Below are 15,171 nucleotides of genomic sequence, written 5' to 3'. Positions count from 1 at the left end.
TGTTGAGACACATTGTTACGTGAAGTAATATGTTATATTAATTGTAACAAATTTATATATTACACTTGGAAGTACACTATATTTATAAATATTAAGAGACTATTCAAACACTAGTATAACATATTAAAACATAATATATGAAGATAGAGTTAAATTAAATTAGAACATAGTAAGTAAGTTTCTCATATAATCATGTGTAAACCATTTTAATTCGCCGTTTTCACCAAATGTCTTTTTAGATACCAAATTTGTGCTTTAGATTCCAAAGAGGATAATTGGGACACGTAAGGCGCCATTTGCTGAACATGATTTTGATAATTGGAACCTAAAAATTTATAAATATTAAGATATAATTTATAATATCGGTATAAAATTTACATACCCATTGCCGCTCTTTTTTCTCCATATATAACTTTTCCATCGAAATCATTCATTGGAACTTTCATATCTGGATCAACTTGTTGAATTGTGATATTTAAATGATCTTCAATTTCAGCTAAATACTGGAAAAAATAACTCCAATAATTGAAAGTCAAAAAAAAAGTAAACAACTCGTACTATGTTAAAACTTACGTTCGGTTCATTGTACCAAATGCAACAACCACCCTTATCAGTAAGATTAGTATTGTAACAATTTCGTCCACGAGAAGAACACCATTCACCGTGATACCATACTTTTTCAGGAACTTTACTAACTAACGAAATGGCTAGACCCATTCGTTCAGCTCTACCAACTCTACCTATACGATGTACATAGTTTGATTTTTCATCAGGTAGAGTTATGTTAATCACTAGAAAAAGAATTATACAAATAATAAAATCATAATAAAAATTTATTAAATATTAGCACAATATATATATACTGACTGAAAGGTAATCCTGAAATATCTAATCCTCTAGCTGCAACATCGGTACATATTAAAAATTTTACATCTTGTCTTTTGAATTTCTCTAAATTAGATTTACGTTCTGCAGGCTTTCGGTCGCCATGCAAACATACGCATGAAAATTGGCTTCCACCAGATTGTTTCAAATATCGTTCCAAATTATCGCAATCTAATTTAGTTCTACAGAATATAATGGCTCTGTCCATATTATGCTCCTTGATGGCACGAATACAGTATTCGCCTTTTAATATTTTTACAGCTTCTGAAAGTGTTTCTATAAAACATATTTAATATATTATTAGATTTATAAATTATAAAATTATCAAGTTATGCGGAATTATTTAATTCGAAACGCACCAGGGTTGTTATTTCCGGGTCTTATATTATCTCTACTATGGACACCATCAGTTTCTATACATTTTCGTAAATTATGCCAAGATTTATCTTTTTGTGGATCTACTATTACAACAACATGATGCACCGTTTCGGGAACTGCATCTTCACCTTTCAAATCTACCCATGTTGGAAAATGCATTAAACGTTCCTATACAAATATATGCAAAATAAAAATTTGTTATATATTTTTTTTTAAAACTTATATAACATTACAAATTACAATTTAAATATTTACCGCCATCTTTTTTACTTCAAAAGCATGTAGAGTTGCAGAACAAACAATCATCTGCAATCTTTTTCCATCTGATGTAATTTTTGGTATCTGTCTGTGCAAACGATCGATTAATTCCGTATAACCTTGTTTTAATAGACCATCAGCTTCATCTAAAATAAAGAATCTGAAAAAAAAATTATACAATAACTACTACTATATTTGATAAATGTATTATACAAAAAATATATTATATAATACCTGCAATGTGTTAAAGACAAATAGCCACCTTGTATTAAATCTTCTAGACGTCCTGGTGTTCCAACTATTATATCTACACCTGAATTTAATACAGAAATTTGCTCTTTTACACTAACTCCGCCAATAACCAACAATTCTCTAATAACTGGATCTTTCAAATATTTTTTAAACTAGAAATATACGCATTTTATAAATTATAATATTTTAAAAAGATATATAGATAAGTAACATTATTAATACATATTATTATACATATTTATCATAAGTAACATTAACATCAATTATAATTATTAATATCTTACTTTTTGTATTTGATTATAGGTTTGTTCTGCAAGTTCTCTTGAAGGTTCCATGATTATAGCTTGAGGAGCATTACATTTAGGTTTGCCATCTTCTTTGCTTTGAGTTTGGTTACTATTTATAGAATTTTCTCTTATAGCTTCTTTAGGTGCCGAAGCAACAGCTATATAATCATTTGGAGGAGGATATTTAAATGGTTGTGCTCCAAAATTAAATGACATTTCTGCATTTTTCAATACCACAGCTGGATAAAAAGTCTGTGACTTTTGTTGTGCATTTAATGTAAATGCTGGACCTAAGTCTGCTCCATTTAATGTGAAACTAATTTCACCTTTTGATAAGTTCAGAAGACATCCAATTACATCATGCATTCCAAAAGATTTTCCATAATTATCAAACTGCTTTGCATTTGATTTTTTACCAGTTCCACCATAACCAAAACCAAATTTATCTGTTCCTAAATCTAATGAAGCCTATAATTATAAATATAATAATAATTATAATATATTTTATCAATCATTTTTTTTAAATTTTTTAAAAATTAATAAAATATTAAAATAATTACTTGAGATGTAGACCAGCCTACACGACATAATCCTTCATCAGTTACTATAGCTTCAAAAAAATATTTGTCTTTCCCTTGAATTCCTTTATTTGCTCTACAACCATGCCATTCTTTCTGTTCACGACTTTGACATCTTAAACCATCAGGAGTTACAGCTAATGCTCTACCTCTATCAAATAAACTTAATGCCCAATGTGCAGCTGTAAATAAAAATGCTATCACTGTTGAATAAAAAAAGCATAAAACAATTTGTAACAAATATCAAAAGAAACATACAAGGTTGATGATGACCACTAGAACTACTGCTCATTTTACCAGACTCTAAATCTTTTAGAGTTTCCCATACAATTTGCAAAACTGGTAAACAAAATGCACCAGTTTTTCCACTACCAGTTTCTGCAGCCATTAATACATCTCCACCACCCAAAATTAATGGAACTGCTTCAGCTTGGACATCAGTTGGTAATCTGCATAAATATATAATATTTAATATTTTCTTTTATATAATACATAATTTTATTTTACTTACGTCCATTCCATTTCATCAACTGCCTTTCCAATTTCAGGTAAGACACCCATTTCTTAAATAAAATTTTAATATTTAAAAATTTTTAAATATTAACAGTCTTATCAAAGATAATAATTTTATTGATAATATTATTATATGTTATAAAAAGATATAAATTAGAAAATATTTACCTTCAAATGCCGTCATTTTTCTAGTTTTAATTTATGTCTTTTGTAGATCAAATTTAAAGATCTGCCATTAGAGAAAGTATTACACCGGTATTTTGTCAGAAATGATCAGATGTGTCTAGAGATATCTAGATGTTCGATACAAGTGCCATCTATATGTACGAATCATAGAACACATAAATATAGTATAGAACATTGACATATTCATATCACTTATTTTTTAATTTTCTTTACTAAATTAAAAATTAATTTAAAGTTTCAAACATTAATGTTAAATAAAATTCATTTTAGCAATTATTTATAAATTATTTTAAAATATTTTAAAATAAACATTATTTTTTTACTTATTTTTAAATTAGCCTTAAGGTCGCATTACTTTTGCGCAGAATTACGATATGTGTTAATATGGTGGAGTTGTTGTGAGTCAAAGTATAAAATGGAAGATTTGTTGTTTTAATTAAGTTTATTGTAAATAATTCCTCCATACATGTTCAGGAGGAATATAGATATTATTGCAGAAATGATTTTAAATACCTTTTGCTGCTTACTTAAAAGATAGCACTGTAGAAATGACTCCAAAATGGAAGGTATATACATTTTTTACAGGTTATATGTTTATTCTACTTTTATAGTTTATATTATGTATAAATGTGAATTAATAAATGTAATATTATTATTAATGATAGACCACTAGTTCAGAATCTACCACAACAACTAGTTCTGGTTCTTCATCAAGTAGTTCTTCAAGTTCAGGCAGTGAATCTAGTTCATCTGATTCTGAAAATTCTAGCAGTTCTGCTAATAGTCAAAAAATATCTGATACAGAAAGAACAAAAAAGAAAACAACATTCCCACCTAATAGACATGGCAAATCTAAAGTTGATACAGTTGCTGCTCCTTCTGTAGAAAATAAAAACAAAGATAGAGTACCACCAAAGAATAGATCCGTGGTATATTCTTCAGAATCAGAAGGATCACCAAGTAAAGTAAAAGGAACAACAAAAAGAAAGCCACCTACTAAACCAAAAGCAACTGCTACAGTAGCACCTGTTGTTAAACAACAAAGGCTACCTGCTAAATCAGTGGCTACTACTGGTCAACAAAAAAATGTACCAAATCCGAAAACAATTGCTAACAAACCAAATAAACCTTGTGGTAAGAATACATTATATAAAACAAATTTTATTTATAGAGGAAATCATTTTTCATTCGTTAATTGATAATATAATTTTTTTAAAAGCCTCTACAAGTACTAATGGAAAAGGTCCTGAGAAATCTATAAAAACGATTTCTGAACCTGTACAAAAAAAGTTAAAAAAGAAGAGTATATTCAGTCCTGAGAATAGTAGTGAAAGTGACAGTGGTATTCCAACAAAAGCTAATTCGGTAAAGCCTATAAATAGTTCTACAAAATACACAAAAAATCAACAATCTAAACCAAAACCAAATGATGCAAAACAGAAAGCAGTTGCTCCAAATAGATCTAGTATGTAATTGCGACATAATATACAAAATATTATATGAAATTATATTATCTAATAATTTTAAATGAATTAATTTATTGCATTAGGTTTATTAACTAAATCTGCACAATCACAAAAATCAGATAGTTCTGCAAGTTCGAAAAGCTGTTCTGCAGGATCGGGTTCTTCAGCTTCCACAGATAGTAGCACAGATTCTGAATCATCAGAAAGTGTTACAAGTCCACAACCACAAACAAAGAAAAAAGATACTCAACCAAGTACAACAATAAGTGCCACTACAAACGTTCCACCAAAGCGACCATCCGCAGCAGTTGCACCTGTAAAACCACAAAAGTGTACAAAAAGACAAAGTAAGTAATAGTTGGTGCTTTTAATTAAACGAATTTAATAACGAATTTAATAACGAAAAAAAATTATTGCGATTATCAGATACAATAAAAAGCGAAGATGAAGCCGATGCATCCGCGAGTGAGAAAGAAATGGATGAACCTGGTGAAACGGGCACGTCGAAAGCAAGTATCAAAGGCAAACGAAAACTGCAGACTCGAAAAGGTAGCAAATTGCTTCAACTACAAGCAAAGGCAGCCAGCGATTCGGAATCTGATACAGGTATATATAAAATATATAGTAGAAATAATCATAGAATGCGAAATTTTACCTATTAACCTTATATCTTCCTCTTATCTCTTTATGCATTATGTTTCCATTTAAAAAATTGGTATTTCTTAAATTCTATCTAACATGTTTTACATAATATGTGTGTTATTGGTTATATATCCTTAATACATAGTAGTTTTTATTTATTGTTTCCCTTTTTATTTCGTTTTCATGTCGAACAATATTAGTTTAGAAATTAGACTAACAAATTGAACTGATTTTCGTATTTTCTCCTTTCATAAGTTCAATTCCTCCTATCAATCTTTTATCGTAACCTGATTGCTAGTTTCAACGTACATTATTACACTTAGGTACATTATTACTATAGTACCACCGTTCTCTCGTAGTAAATATCTCTAATTACATTTCGATTACTTGATACTCGGATAAAATCGAAATTATTAGCATGAATATCTTGAAAAGAGGCGGGTAGAGAATTTTCTGCAGGCGGTGGATTTAGGACTCTATGCTGCCTCCTTAACACAAAAAAGCAGTATTTGCGGTTCTGGATGGATGGATTGGACATATATATGGCCCGTAGGAATCCACTGGTCGATGGGACAAACATTTCGTATACAAAAAAGCATGTCCAAGGTGTCCTAAGATGCAGATACAGTCTTTTTGCTTACGGCGGCAGTATGGTTCTCAGGTACGGAAACGGTAGCGTGTAAACGTATCCTGCAAATTCCGCTGATCCGGTGTGATTTATCGAGAGTAGCTGAGAGCAAGAGGAGTACCAGCAAATCGCCCGTTAAACGTGCTGGACCTAGTACTGCAGCCAGACATTCGTCCGCAGCCAACAGAATACCACAGAACAGTGGTACATCAAATGCTACTACTGGAAGATCAGGACAAGGCAATTATGGCCGCACACGCGTAAACAAGGAGAGAGAATGTCCCCTAGCACCAACATGCGATTCTCGGGGCCATCTCTCTGGAAAACTCGATTCGCATTTCACTTTAGAAGCTTGTCCTTTGTATCACAACACTACGCCACAAGCTTGCGCGTAAGTGATATTTTATATTATACGATATAGGAAACATTATGCTTTCCCGACATATTTGAAACACATTTCTTTTGTATCTTTTCTAGGGAATTTTATAAAGAGAGGAAAAAACGCGAAGAAGATAGGAAAAAAGCGATAGCATGCTTGGCGAAAAAATCTCCAAAAGGCTTGCACCAAACAACGGAACAGCGCAATTATCAATTAAAAGTGAGAGAAATGAGAAATAAATGGAAAGGAAACACCGGCGATGGGAACGAAAGCGATAGTAGTTGTGAACTTCAGGGAAACGAGAAAGATCGTCAGCCACGATTAACAAATTTAACGCCAGACTACGATTTAAAATTATTTATGGAAGCGCAAGCGATCGCAAGCGAAAAAATCGTAAGTTGAAAAATATTTATCATTGTAAATTACAAATAACTGATATGTTATTTTACAATTTTTTTTTTTTTTGTAGGAGAAAGAATTAAAAGAATTAGATTACGACGGTGAAGGCAGAAATAGTGGTGGTACACGAGTTATCGAAATGGGAAAGTGGGAAATGGAAGTATGGTATCAAAGTCCATACCCGGAGGAATTTAGTCGTGCTCCAAAACTTTATTTATGCGAATACTGTTTACGATATGCGAAAAGTCGTCAAGTTCTAAGAAGGCATCGAGAAAAATGTTTATGGAGACATCCGCCTGGTCACGAAGTGTATAGGTTAGTAAATAAATATAACTAGAACAATTTATATATATATATATTATTTTTTCTAGAAATATATTGAATCTTATTTTTTTTTCTTTCTCTTTCTCTTTACAGAAAAGATAAAATAGGTGTCTGGGAAGTCGACGGGAAACGTTACAAGCAATATTGTCAAAATCTCTGTTTATTGGCAAAATTCTTTTTGGATCATAAGACATTGTATTACGATGTCGAGCCTTTCCTTTTTTACGTGATGACAATTGGCGATTCTGAAGGTTGTCACACGGTCGGATACTTTAGTAAGGTGAGTTTTTAAATCTACATATACTTTAAAAAACGAATAAAACGGTATCAATTATTCGAGCATAACGTGTATGTATTTTTGATATTTATGGTACAAACAAATAAATAATATCTTTCGATTAACGTTTGCGCAATACACGTTGAATTATAAACTAGGTCAAAGAAGGACGAATGATTGCGAAATGTTGAACAAATATTTTTGCAAATTATATTTATCGCTTGAGATATTGTTTTCCGGTATGGGTTTTACCAAACGGAAAATTACTAAAACTACGTTGAGACGCGAGACATTTGCAGCACAGTGAAAGTGAACAATGTCAATGAACCGTGCATTTGTCGGTTGTGTTCGACGCAGTTAAAAAATAAAATCAAGCTAGGCATAAAAGAAAAGTTCTTCGGGCGTTTCTTATTGGCACGGATCTCGCAGCGACAAGTTACCAACGGCGATATTAATGCGGAGCACGTGCTTGTACGTGCGCGACTGTGCGTGAACGATGATGCCCGTTGTACTTGTGTCAGTTAGCACTTGCGTAAATGGAGCCCACGTTTATGTGGTAGGCGTTTCTATCGTACGACCCTCGTGGATAATATTAAAATCATTTAGCCTATTAAAAAGTGACATTTCATCTTGCTTTTGTTACTCCTTCTTTCTTTTTTTTTCTTTTTCTTTTTTTCTATCCACGTTAAAATTGTACAATATTTCAACGCTACAATCTCTTTGTCCTTATATTATTAAACTCGATTGTATCGTTATTGGTCGTTATTATTAAATTAAGAGAAGGGAGGAAAAATTTTAACAAATTCTCGAATAGGCGCGATCGAAAAACAGATAAGACAGTCAGGATAGTCGTAGAAATTTATATTCAAAGGGAGAGAAAAAATTGCTTTTGTCTTTATTTTGTGGTTTACTAGGGCCGTAATGGCATTCACGTAGCCTGTAGGGATTACACGAACGAGGGTGTGTATCGCGAAGAGGGTGTCTCGTATCCGTGACCCCTCTTTACCCCAGCACTCCTGGTCTGGTTGGCTAGGATGTCGGTGGGAGAGAGAGAGAGAGAGAGTGCGGCCGCTACGCACGCCTATTTACTGCGGAACAGCATCGCCGGAGTCGAAATCTTTACCGACGTTCAATGACCTCTGACCCTGGCAAGACGCGCCAATCTGCACCCTCCCGCCGCCCCCTTTCGCGAAGGAGGAAGGAGGGCGAGGAAAATTTTCTTCGACCTCGAGCAAACGTTCCACGCCTCTTTCTTCCTTCTTCGCTCCTCTCTTCCATCCTTTTCTTCTTTTCTACGAGAACGTTCTACCACCACGTTTGTTTATTTCTCTTACAAGATTTCTCTCACAAATTTTATTTTCCTCTTTATATATACATATATATATTTGTTCTTTTATTTTGACATATTTCATTGAATTCTTCTCGATCTCTTCTACCAAAATTCCACGCTCATCATCCCTCTGAATCCTTCCTTTCTCCCTCCGGAGGATAGCGAAAATCTAGATATCTAATTTGTTACATCGATCGACTTACGACAAAAGGAGAGTTACGATACGTTACACGATAGATTGCATTACGCATCTTACAAAAGGGCGTAGTACTGGACGGATAGCCGGCCGCTGCATCCGCAGCGGCGGTGGCGGCCGCGACGCCGGTACAGCGGCAGCGGCGGTAACGCGGAGTCAAAATCTTTATAGACGTTCAATGACCCCGACCCTGGCCAGACGGTCGTAGGGTGGTGGTCGTGGCGGTGGTGGTGGTGGTGGCGGCGGCGGCGGCGACGTAGCGAGAGAGGGATGACGGGGGTGGGTGGTGGCTCTAGCGTACGTACGCTATGCGCTTACGACGTGCAGTGCCAGGTGGGTGGTTTAGTCGAGTGGGGGATGCCGGCGGTGGTGGTAGCTGCAAAAGGGGGATGATGGTTGCAGAGGACGATGGGGAAGGGATGGTAGGGCGGCAAGGGGAGAGAGGGCGTCGCCTGGCATCGGGTCGTCAACCTTTCTGCGGCACTGCGACGTCGGGGTCGTTATTATTTCCTCCTCCTCCTCCTCCTCTTCCACCACCATCTCCTCCTCCTCCTCCTCCTCCTCCTCCTCCTCCTCCGCCACTTCCTACTCCCGCTGCTGCTGCTGCGTCTCTCTTACGTCTTTCCACGCTCTCGCCCCACCGTCTTCTTCTCTGCACCATCGCCATTCCTTCTTCTTCTTCCTTCCTTCGATCTCCTCTTCCTTCTTCTCGCCGTCTCTTCTCTATATTCAAAATCCCAATACTTTCGTCCTTTTTTTTTCTTTCTCTTCCCATCGTCTCGAACGCGCCTCGATTACGATACGCCGTGATCTTTGCCAATCACCTCTTTGTCTTCCTATTCGATCCCTACGATATCGCGTTAATACATCGCTAATATCGACGATACGATGAAAGCTTTGCTCAAGATGTTAGGATTAGGAACGATGTCGTCTCGCCTTCGCGCAACAACAATCGTTTCATCGAGCGAGATACGATACGTTTTCTCGTAGGAAGAATTTGTCGCGAATGAAAGGAAAATTGGCGAATCGAGCGTGTCCAATAATCCACGGGCTCTCTCTGCTCCGCTTGTTTCTTCCTCGTGTCTTGCGGTTCTCCCCTTGGTTGACCTCGAATAATCCGGACGTTGGCCTTGAGACTGGGGGCCATTGACCCGGGCTAGACAGCCGTTGACCTTGAGTAATCCGGGCATTGACCCGGCGCATCGAGGAGGCGGCTAACTCGGGGAGATCTAGACGTTGACCTTGGGCGCGACTAGCCGCGACCTTGAATGATTCGCCCCACGTTTCGTGGAACGGGGCCTGCGTGGCGATGTGCACACACGGTGCACACACGGTTGCGAGGCGAGAAATCCAGTGGAAGTTTTCGCGCGAACGCGAGGGGAGTAGAAAACGAGCGAGCGAGCGAGCGAGCGAGCGGACGAGGAGCTGTTGCGCGCACCTACTGAATTTATAAATTTCGTTATTAACCGCACCGTCCACGCCTCCCTTTGCTACATTAAACCCGCGCCACTCGGTGTGCTCATCCTGCGTGTGACGTAGAATTTTTATCAATTCCGAGGCAGCCGAGCAGAAATTAAAAGGGGGTCGGATCGAGGCGTGAACATTTACAGCTTCCTGCCTTCGTGCTTACCGAGACATGAAAAGAAGAGAAGCTTCTCCGACGAATTTCGAGAAAGCCCCCTTTTCCCTCCATCCTCCTTCTTCCAAACACCCTCTTCTATCAAACCTCTCCTCGTACTTCCATCTTAAGTACCGTATACCGCTCGGCCTCGCGCTCGTTCAACGAAAAGAGAAACGAGAGAGGTGGAGGGGAAGAAAAAAGAACGAGTTTTCGAAACGGTCGAATGTACCGGTCGATAAGGAAGAGTAAAGATTCGGTTCGAGTGTGTATATATATATATATGTATATATATATATCGGGGAGGATATACGAAAAGATGTACGAAGTTGGTCGTGTGCAACGCTCGAAAATACGTTTCTTCTCGACGCTTATAATTGCTGTTTACGACACGTACGATAATGGAGCTCGTAATCGTAATGCAATACAGTTTATACATTCGAGAGGCACCGTATTCCTTTGGATCCCCGAAAAAGGAGAAACGCGTGTCACGTGAAATCCGGACGGAACCGGTTTTCGGGGCCATCGGGTCCGAGATACGCACAACGGGGCCCTGTCCTGCTCCTGAAATCCTTGTACCTTCCACTGTCCGAGGATCAACCAGGCTGTTCTAGTAAAACGAGATTTTCGATAGCCTTCGTGCTCGGTTCCACCGATCATCCACCACCGTATCGGATTATAAACGATGCGTGTAATCGAGAGAGGATATCGTCTTAACGCGTTGTATATTTATCATCATCCTCTTTTTTCCATTTTCCAACAAAGGGGGGAGGGAGAGAGAGAGAAAGAAGAAAAACCGCCCAATCAATTAATTCCCTTCCCGTTCTCGCTCCCATCTCGAGACCGTGACGGAATTCGTTTTATTTTTAACGCTTAAACGTCTCTCTCTCTCTCTCTCTCTCTCTCTCTCTCTCTCTCTCTCTCTCTCTCTCTCTCTCTCTCTCTCTCTGAACGAGAGATCAATCCAATTCTGGAGCAAAATTATACGAAGGAAACGCAAGGGCGGGAACTCGATACTCACGTTTGGAAACGAGACCTCCGCCAATTAACGCGTCGATGAAGACGTATCTGCTTCCAATGTCTCCCCGTCCAGACGTTTCAAACGTCCGAGTCTCGGGGGGCAAGGAAAGAATATACTACGCGAACTGAGCGTAGTATGCGGCGTGTTCCGAGCAAACGAGACGACGGCATATCCTCTTACGTAGGTATTCCAGACAGGATCTCGCGTGAACGAAGGGAAAAAAAAAAAGAAAAAGAAAAAGGAAAAAAAAAGGGAGAAAAAGAGGGGAAAAAACGGCGAGGAACACGACACGCATGTCGAACACCGGCACCTACACACGACAATAACGACTCTCGTCCTTTCCTGCTCCCATGATACGGATGAAAGAGTGTCTTTCGACCGAGGGGGGAGGGAGGGAGGGACAGAGAGTGTCTTAAAAGCGAGAATAAATCTGCGAGGCTCCCCTCCTCCCTCCGACTCCTTGCGTATTCCAATCACGTTACGCTATCGAATTCGACAAATAGACACGGAGGAGAAACGATTCGATTGAAACGTTTCCGCTCGTGCCATCGTGTGTAAATATATTTATGTATATATATATATATATGTATATAGCTGGAGGAGTTAGGAGGAGCTACGATGATAATTTCTCTGCCCGGCTCTCCGAAGGTAAGAAAAGTTGTGAAAGCTTTATGAAGTCGAGGTGTAGCGACTGTGCGGAAAAGGCATTGAGAATCGGTAGACGGTGTATCCATGGAAGTGGCGACGATCCACGGCCACTCAGGACTCGTTTGCCTAACTTCCGGTGGTGCGCCAGTTAGCCCGTCACGAACCGTTCCAGTGTATATGTCCTGAATAATGCATACAGAAATGGAGTGAGCCGGGTATCTTCTAGAAACGCGAGCGAGCGAGCGAGCGAGCGAGTCGGAGAGCGAGGAGAAGAGGAGGGAGGAGGAGGAAAAAGAGAGGAGAAACGAAAGAGGTAAAAGGGGGATACGAGAGGAGAGGTCCGGAGAAAAGGATTAAGAGGGAGGGTAGCTCCATCTCCGAGCTTGCAAAAAAGAAAGACAGATTTGCAGGTCCGAGAGAACGACGTTGGCCCGATGTTTGCAACGCAATAAATAGACAGGATCTGACAACGTTCGTATTTCCGAAAAGAGCGGAGAGGAGGATACGGCGGAGAGACCTGTGCACGAGAGCGAATGAAAGCGAGCAGGGAATGTGGATAATCGCGAGATGAGAAGAGCGACAAAGGAAAGAAAAAAAAAAAAAGAGAAAGAAAGTAATATATATGAATCGTCGGAGAACGAGGAGGAAGAGGAGGAGGAGGAGGATCAGTGAAGTATTTAAACGGATGTTGGATGTTGTTCCGAAAATTTTTGCGTTTTGTTTCGTTCCAAGTGGCCCTTTCCTTTTGACGGAGAAATGAGCGTAATCTCTCGAATATAATGGATTTAATGGAGTATCTTGACGACGGGACGACGTCGACTAGGATCAAAACGATTTTTATTGTATCAACGCGGTAAGGAAATTTAGCGAGATGAACGCTTTCTACCCTTTCGACGAGGGACGAGGAGAAGGGCTGTACATAATATGTAAATAGTTAAAACCCGGGGCATTTATACCCGAACGGTATATATAAAGACGGAAAGGATCGGAGAGAGGAGTAACCCCGAAGAGGCGGGGGATACGAGGGTGGAGGCGAGATATAAATGCCGAAGGATCTCTTTGAATGGGAGAGAAATTTGATTTCGAGGATAAATTTATTTATCATCTCAAAGAAATCTCTATTGCTCTCAAAGAAAAATCATAAACCGCCTATGAAATGGGGGGGAGGGAGAAAATGGAAAAGGCAGGTGGAAGAAACGGAAGAAAAAAAAGAGAGAACGAGATACAAATGAGCGAAATAAAGGAACGAAGAAAAAGAGGGAGAGAAAGAAGGTTGGAATCGCGAAGAGGAGGAAAAGAAAAGAGAAGAAGGAAGGAAGGAAGGAAGGAAGGGTGGGCGTGAAAGAGACAAAGAGGAAAAGCGAGTGCAAGAAAGGCAGTCAGAGGGTCGGTCAATTTTCCTTAAAAATATCCCGCAGACGCGGTGCGAGTTGGAAAAGGGAATTGGAGAGGCAGAGAGAAAAAGAGATATTGGATGAGAGATAGAGAGAGAGAGTGGTTGGTGGGAGGGGAGGAAGGAAGAGGTGATGGCGCGCGAAAGGGACTGCAGGAAAGCAGAAAAGGAAAGGGATGACGTAGGGTAACATGGGAGTACGAGGACGAGTAGTAAGTAGTAGAGGTCGTCGATACGATACGCGGCGGCCTCTTGGAGAAGAGGTTGGGGTAGGCTCGCCCAACCCTCCACCTCCACCCACCTCGGTCGAACTTCCCCTCGACCTCTCCTCCTTCCTCCCTGCAAAACCCGACCGGGGTCGATCGATGCCAGACAGTCCTGTTCACACGACCAAATCCCGCCGAATACACATCGTCCCTAGAAGTTGGGGTAGGATAGAGCTCCTAGCTCTAGCTCTAGCTCCGGCTCCGGCTCTGCTTCTTCTCTATCCCCCTCTCTTTCGCCTCCTCCTCCTCCACCTCCTTATCCTTGCCGTGTCGTCGCCACGAGTTTTGCTTCGGCTTCTCTCCTTCGGCCTGCCGTTCCTCCTTGTCCTCCGCCCCTTGGTCCTCCCCCTCCTCCTCCTCTTTTCGCGCGTACTCGACCACGATGTCATTATCCTCGTCGTGTCTCATGACAGAGAGCCGCAAGTGTACCGTCGTGGTTTCCAGTTTCCCGTACCCACCTTTGCACGCCTCCGTTTTCTCTTTCTTTCTTTCCTCTTCACTCGGTTACCTACGCGCAGCCAAGAAAAATCCACGTGGCTAAGTTTCCTACTTGTGTTCCCTGAGCCGAGCGGTTCTCCATGGCTCTACGTGTCGCTCCTACGACGATTCCATCGATGGCTTTTCGATCTTTCAGATTTTTCTTCCACGCAAAGAGAGAGGAGAGGGAGAGAGAGAGAAGTTTCTCGCGAGTCATCTTCGTTAAGTTCCTTTCTTACGTCAAATGTTTATGGATGAAACGGAACAAAGAAATGGAGTTATACTCGCGGTACGCGAGTCCATGTATGTCAACGGAGTTAGAGAGATTAGCGAACGGTACGAGGCAATGACAAAAATACATTTCTCGAGGGGAAAGCTCGTGTTCCGGCCGTTTCTAGCTACGTCTTTGACGTCCACGCCGCGTCCCTATACCCAATACAGCTTGTGCGTGAGTAGGATTAAAACACGCATACGTCAGCAACTTCGTTCGACACTCCGTCCGTGGAATTAATAGACATCGTCGCCGGGCATTGATCAGATATCGACTTCGCAACTTTACTTTCCACAATACCGTGTGATCGTACAAAAGCCTATTGTTCCGGCCACGAAATGGCGACTTCGAAATTTTCCATCCTCGCCCATGCCTCGTCTTCGTTTTCAATCGAGGTATCCAAGGAATCCTCTGGCATTTTGATTATTCGACTTCAACTTGAAATTGTTATTGTTCTCGTCTATACTCGGTTATATGGACGACAAAAGTTTCGATACTT

General features: G+C 39.7%; 2 protein-coding genes across 4 annotated transcripts in view; one reads left to right on the top strand and one right to left on the bottom strand.

Annotated features, from left to right (window-relative positions):
* LOC408794 (ATP-dependent RNA helicase Ddx1) lies at positions 1–3,479 on the bottom strand. The gene is made up of 12 exons (XM_392325.7): positions 3,320–3,479; positions 3,150–3,201; positions 2,897–3,087; positions 2,621–2,820; positions 2,058–2,528; positions 1,756–1,925; positions 1,519–1,681; positions 1,245–1,431; positions 868–1,161; positions 574–791; positions 383–503; positions 1–325 (listed from the first exon to the last, which is right to left on the bottom strand). Exons 1-12 carry the CDS (start codon positions 3,333–3,335, stop codon positions 207–209), a joined length of 2,202 nt encoding a protein of 733 aa, XP_392325.1. The 5' UTR covers positions 3,336–3,479; the 3' UTR covers positions 1–206.
* Positions 3,480–3,688: 209 nt separating this feature from the next.
* Positions 3,689–15,171, top strand: part of LOC408793 (histone acetyltransferase KAT7) — a 23,297-nt gene continuing 11,814 nt past the window's right edge. For 2 of the 3 annotated variants that reach the window (XR_003304552.1, XM_026440195.1), the window contains exons 1-9: positions 3,689–3,903; positions 4,003–4,471; positions 4,557–4,802; positions 4,887–5,150; positions 5,230–5,409; positions 6,107–6,464; positions 6,551–6,845; positions 6,922–7,166; positions 7,269–7,455. Coding sequence is in view for 2 of the 3 variants with exons in the window: in XM_026440195.1 (XP_026295980.1) it covers positions 3,886–3,903; positions 4,003–4,471; positions 4,557–4,802; positions 4,887–5,150; positions 5,230–5,409; positions 6,107–6,464; positions 6,551–6,845; positions 6,922–7,166; positions 7,269–7,455 (2,262 nt within the window). In the remaining variant the exon portion in view is untranslated. The remainder of the gene's footprint in view (positions 3,904–4,002; positions 4,472–4,556; positions 4,803–4,886; positions 5,151–5,229; positions 5,410–6,106; positions 6,465–6,550; positions 6,846–6,921; positions 7,167–7,268; positions 7,456–15,171) is intronic. The other variant, XM_026440196.1, reaches the window with a different exon arrangement.

The sequence above is a fragment of the Apis mellifera genome, linkage group LG4, assembly GCF_003254395.2.
Source record: "Apis mellifera strain DH4 linkage group LG4, Amel_HAv3.1, whole genome shotgun sequence".
Lineage (NCBI taxonomy): Eukaryota > Metazoa > Arthropoda > Insecta > Hymenoptera > Apidae > Apis > Apis mellifera.
This window is presented reverse-complemented; position numbering and strand designations above follow the sequence as displayed.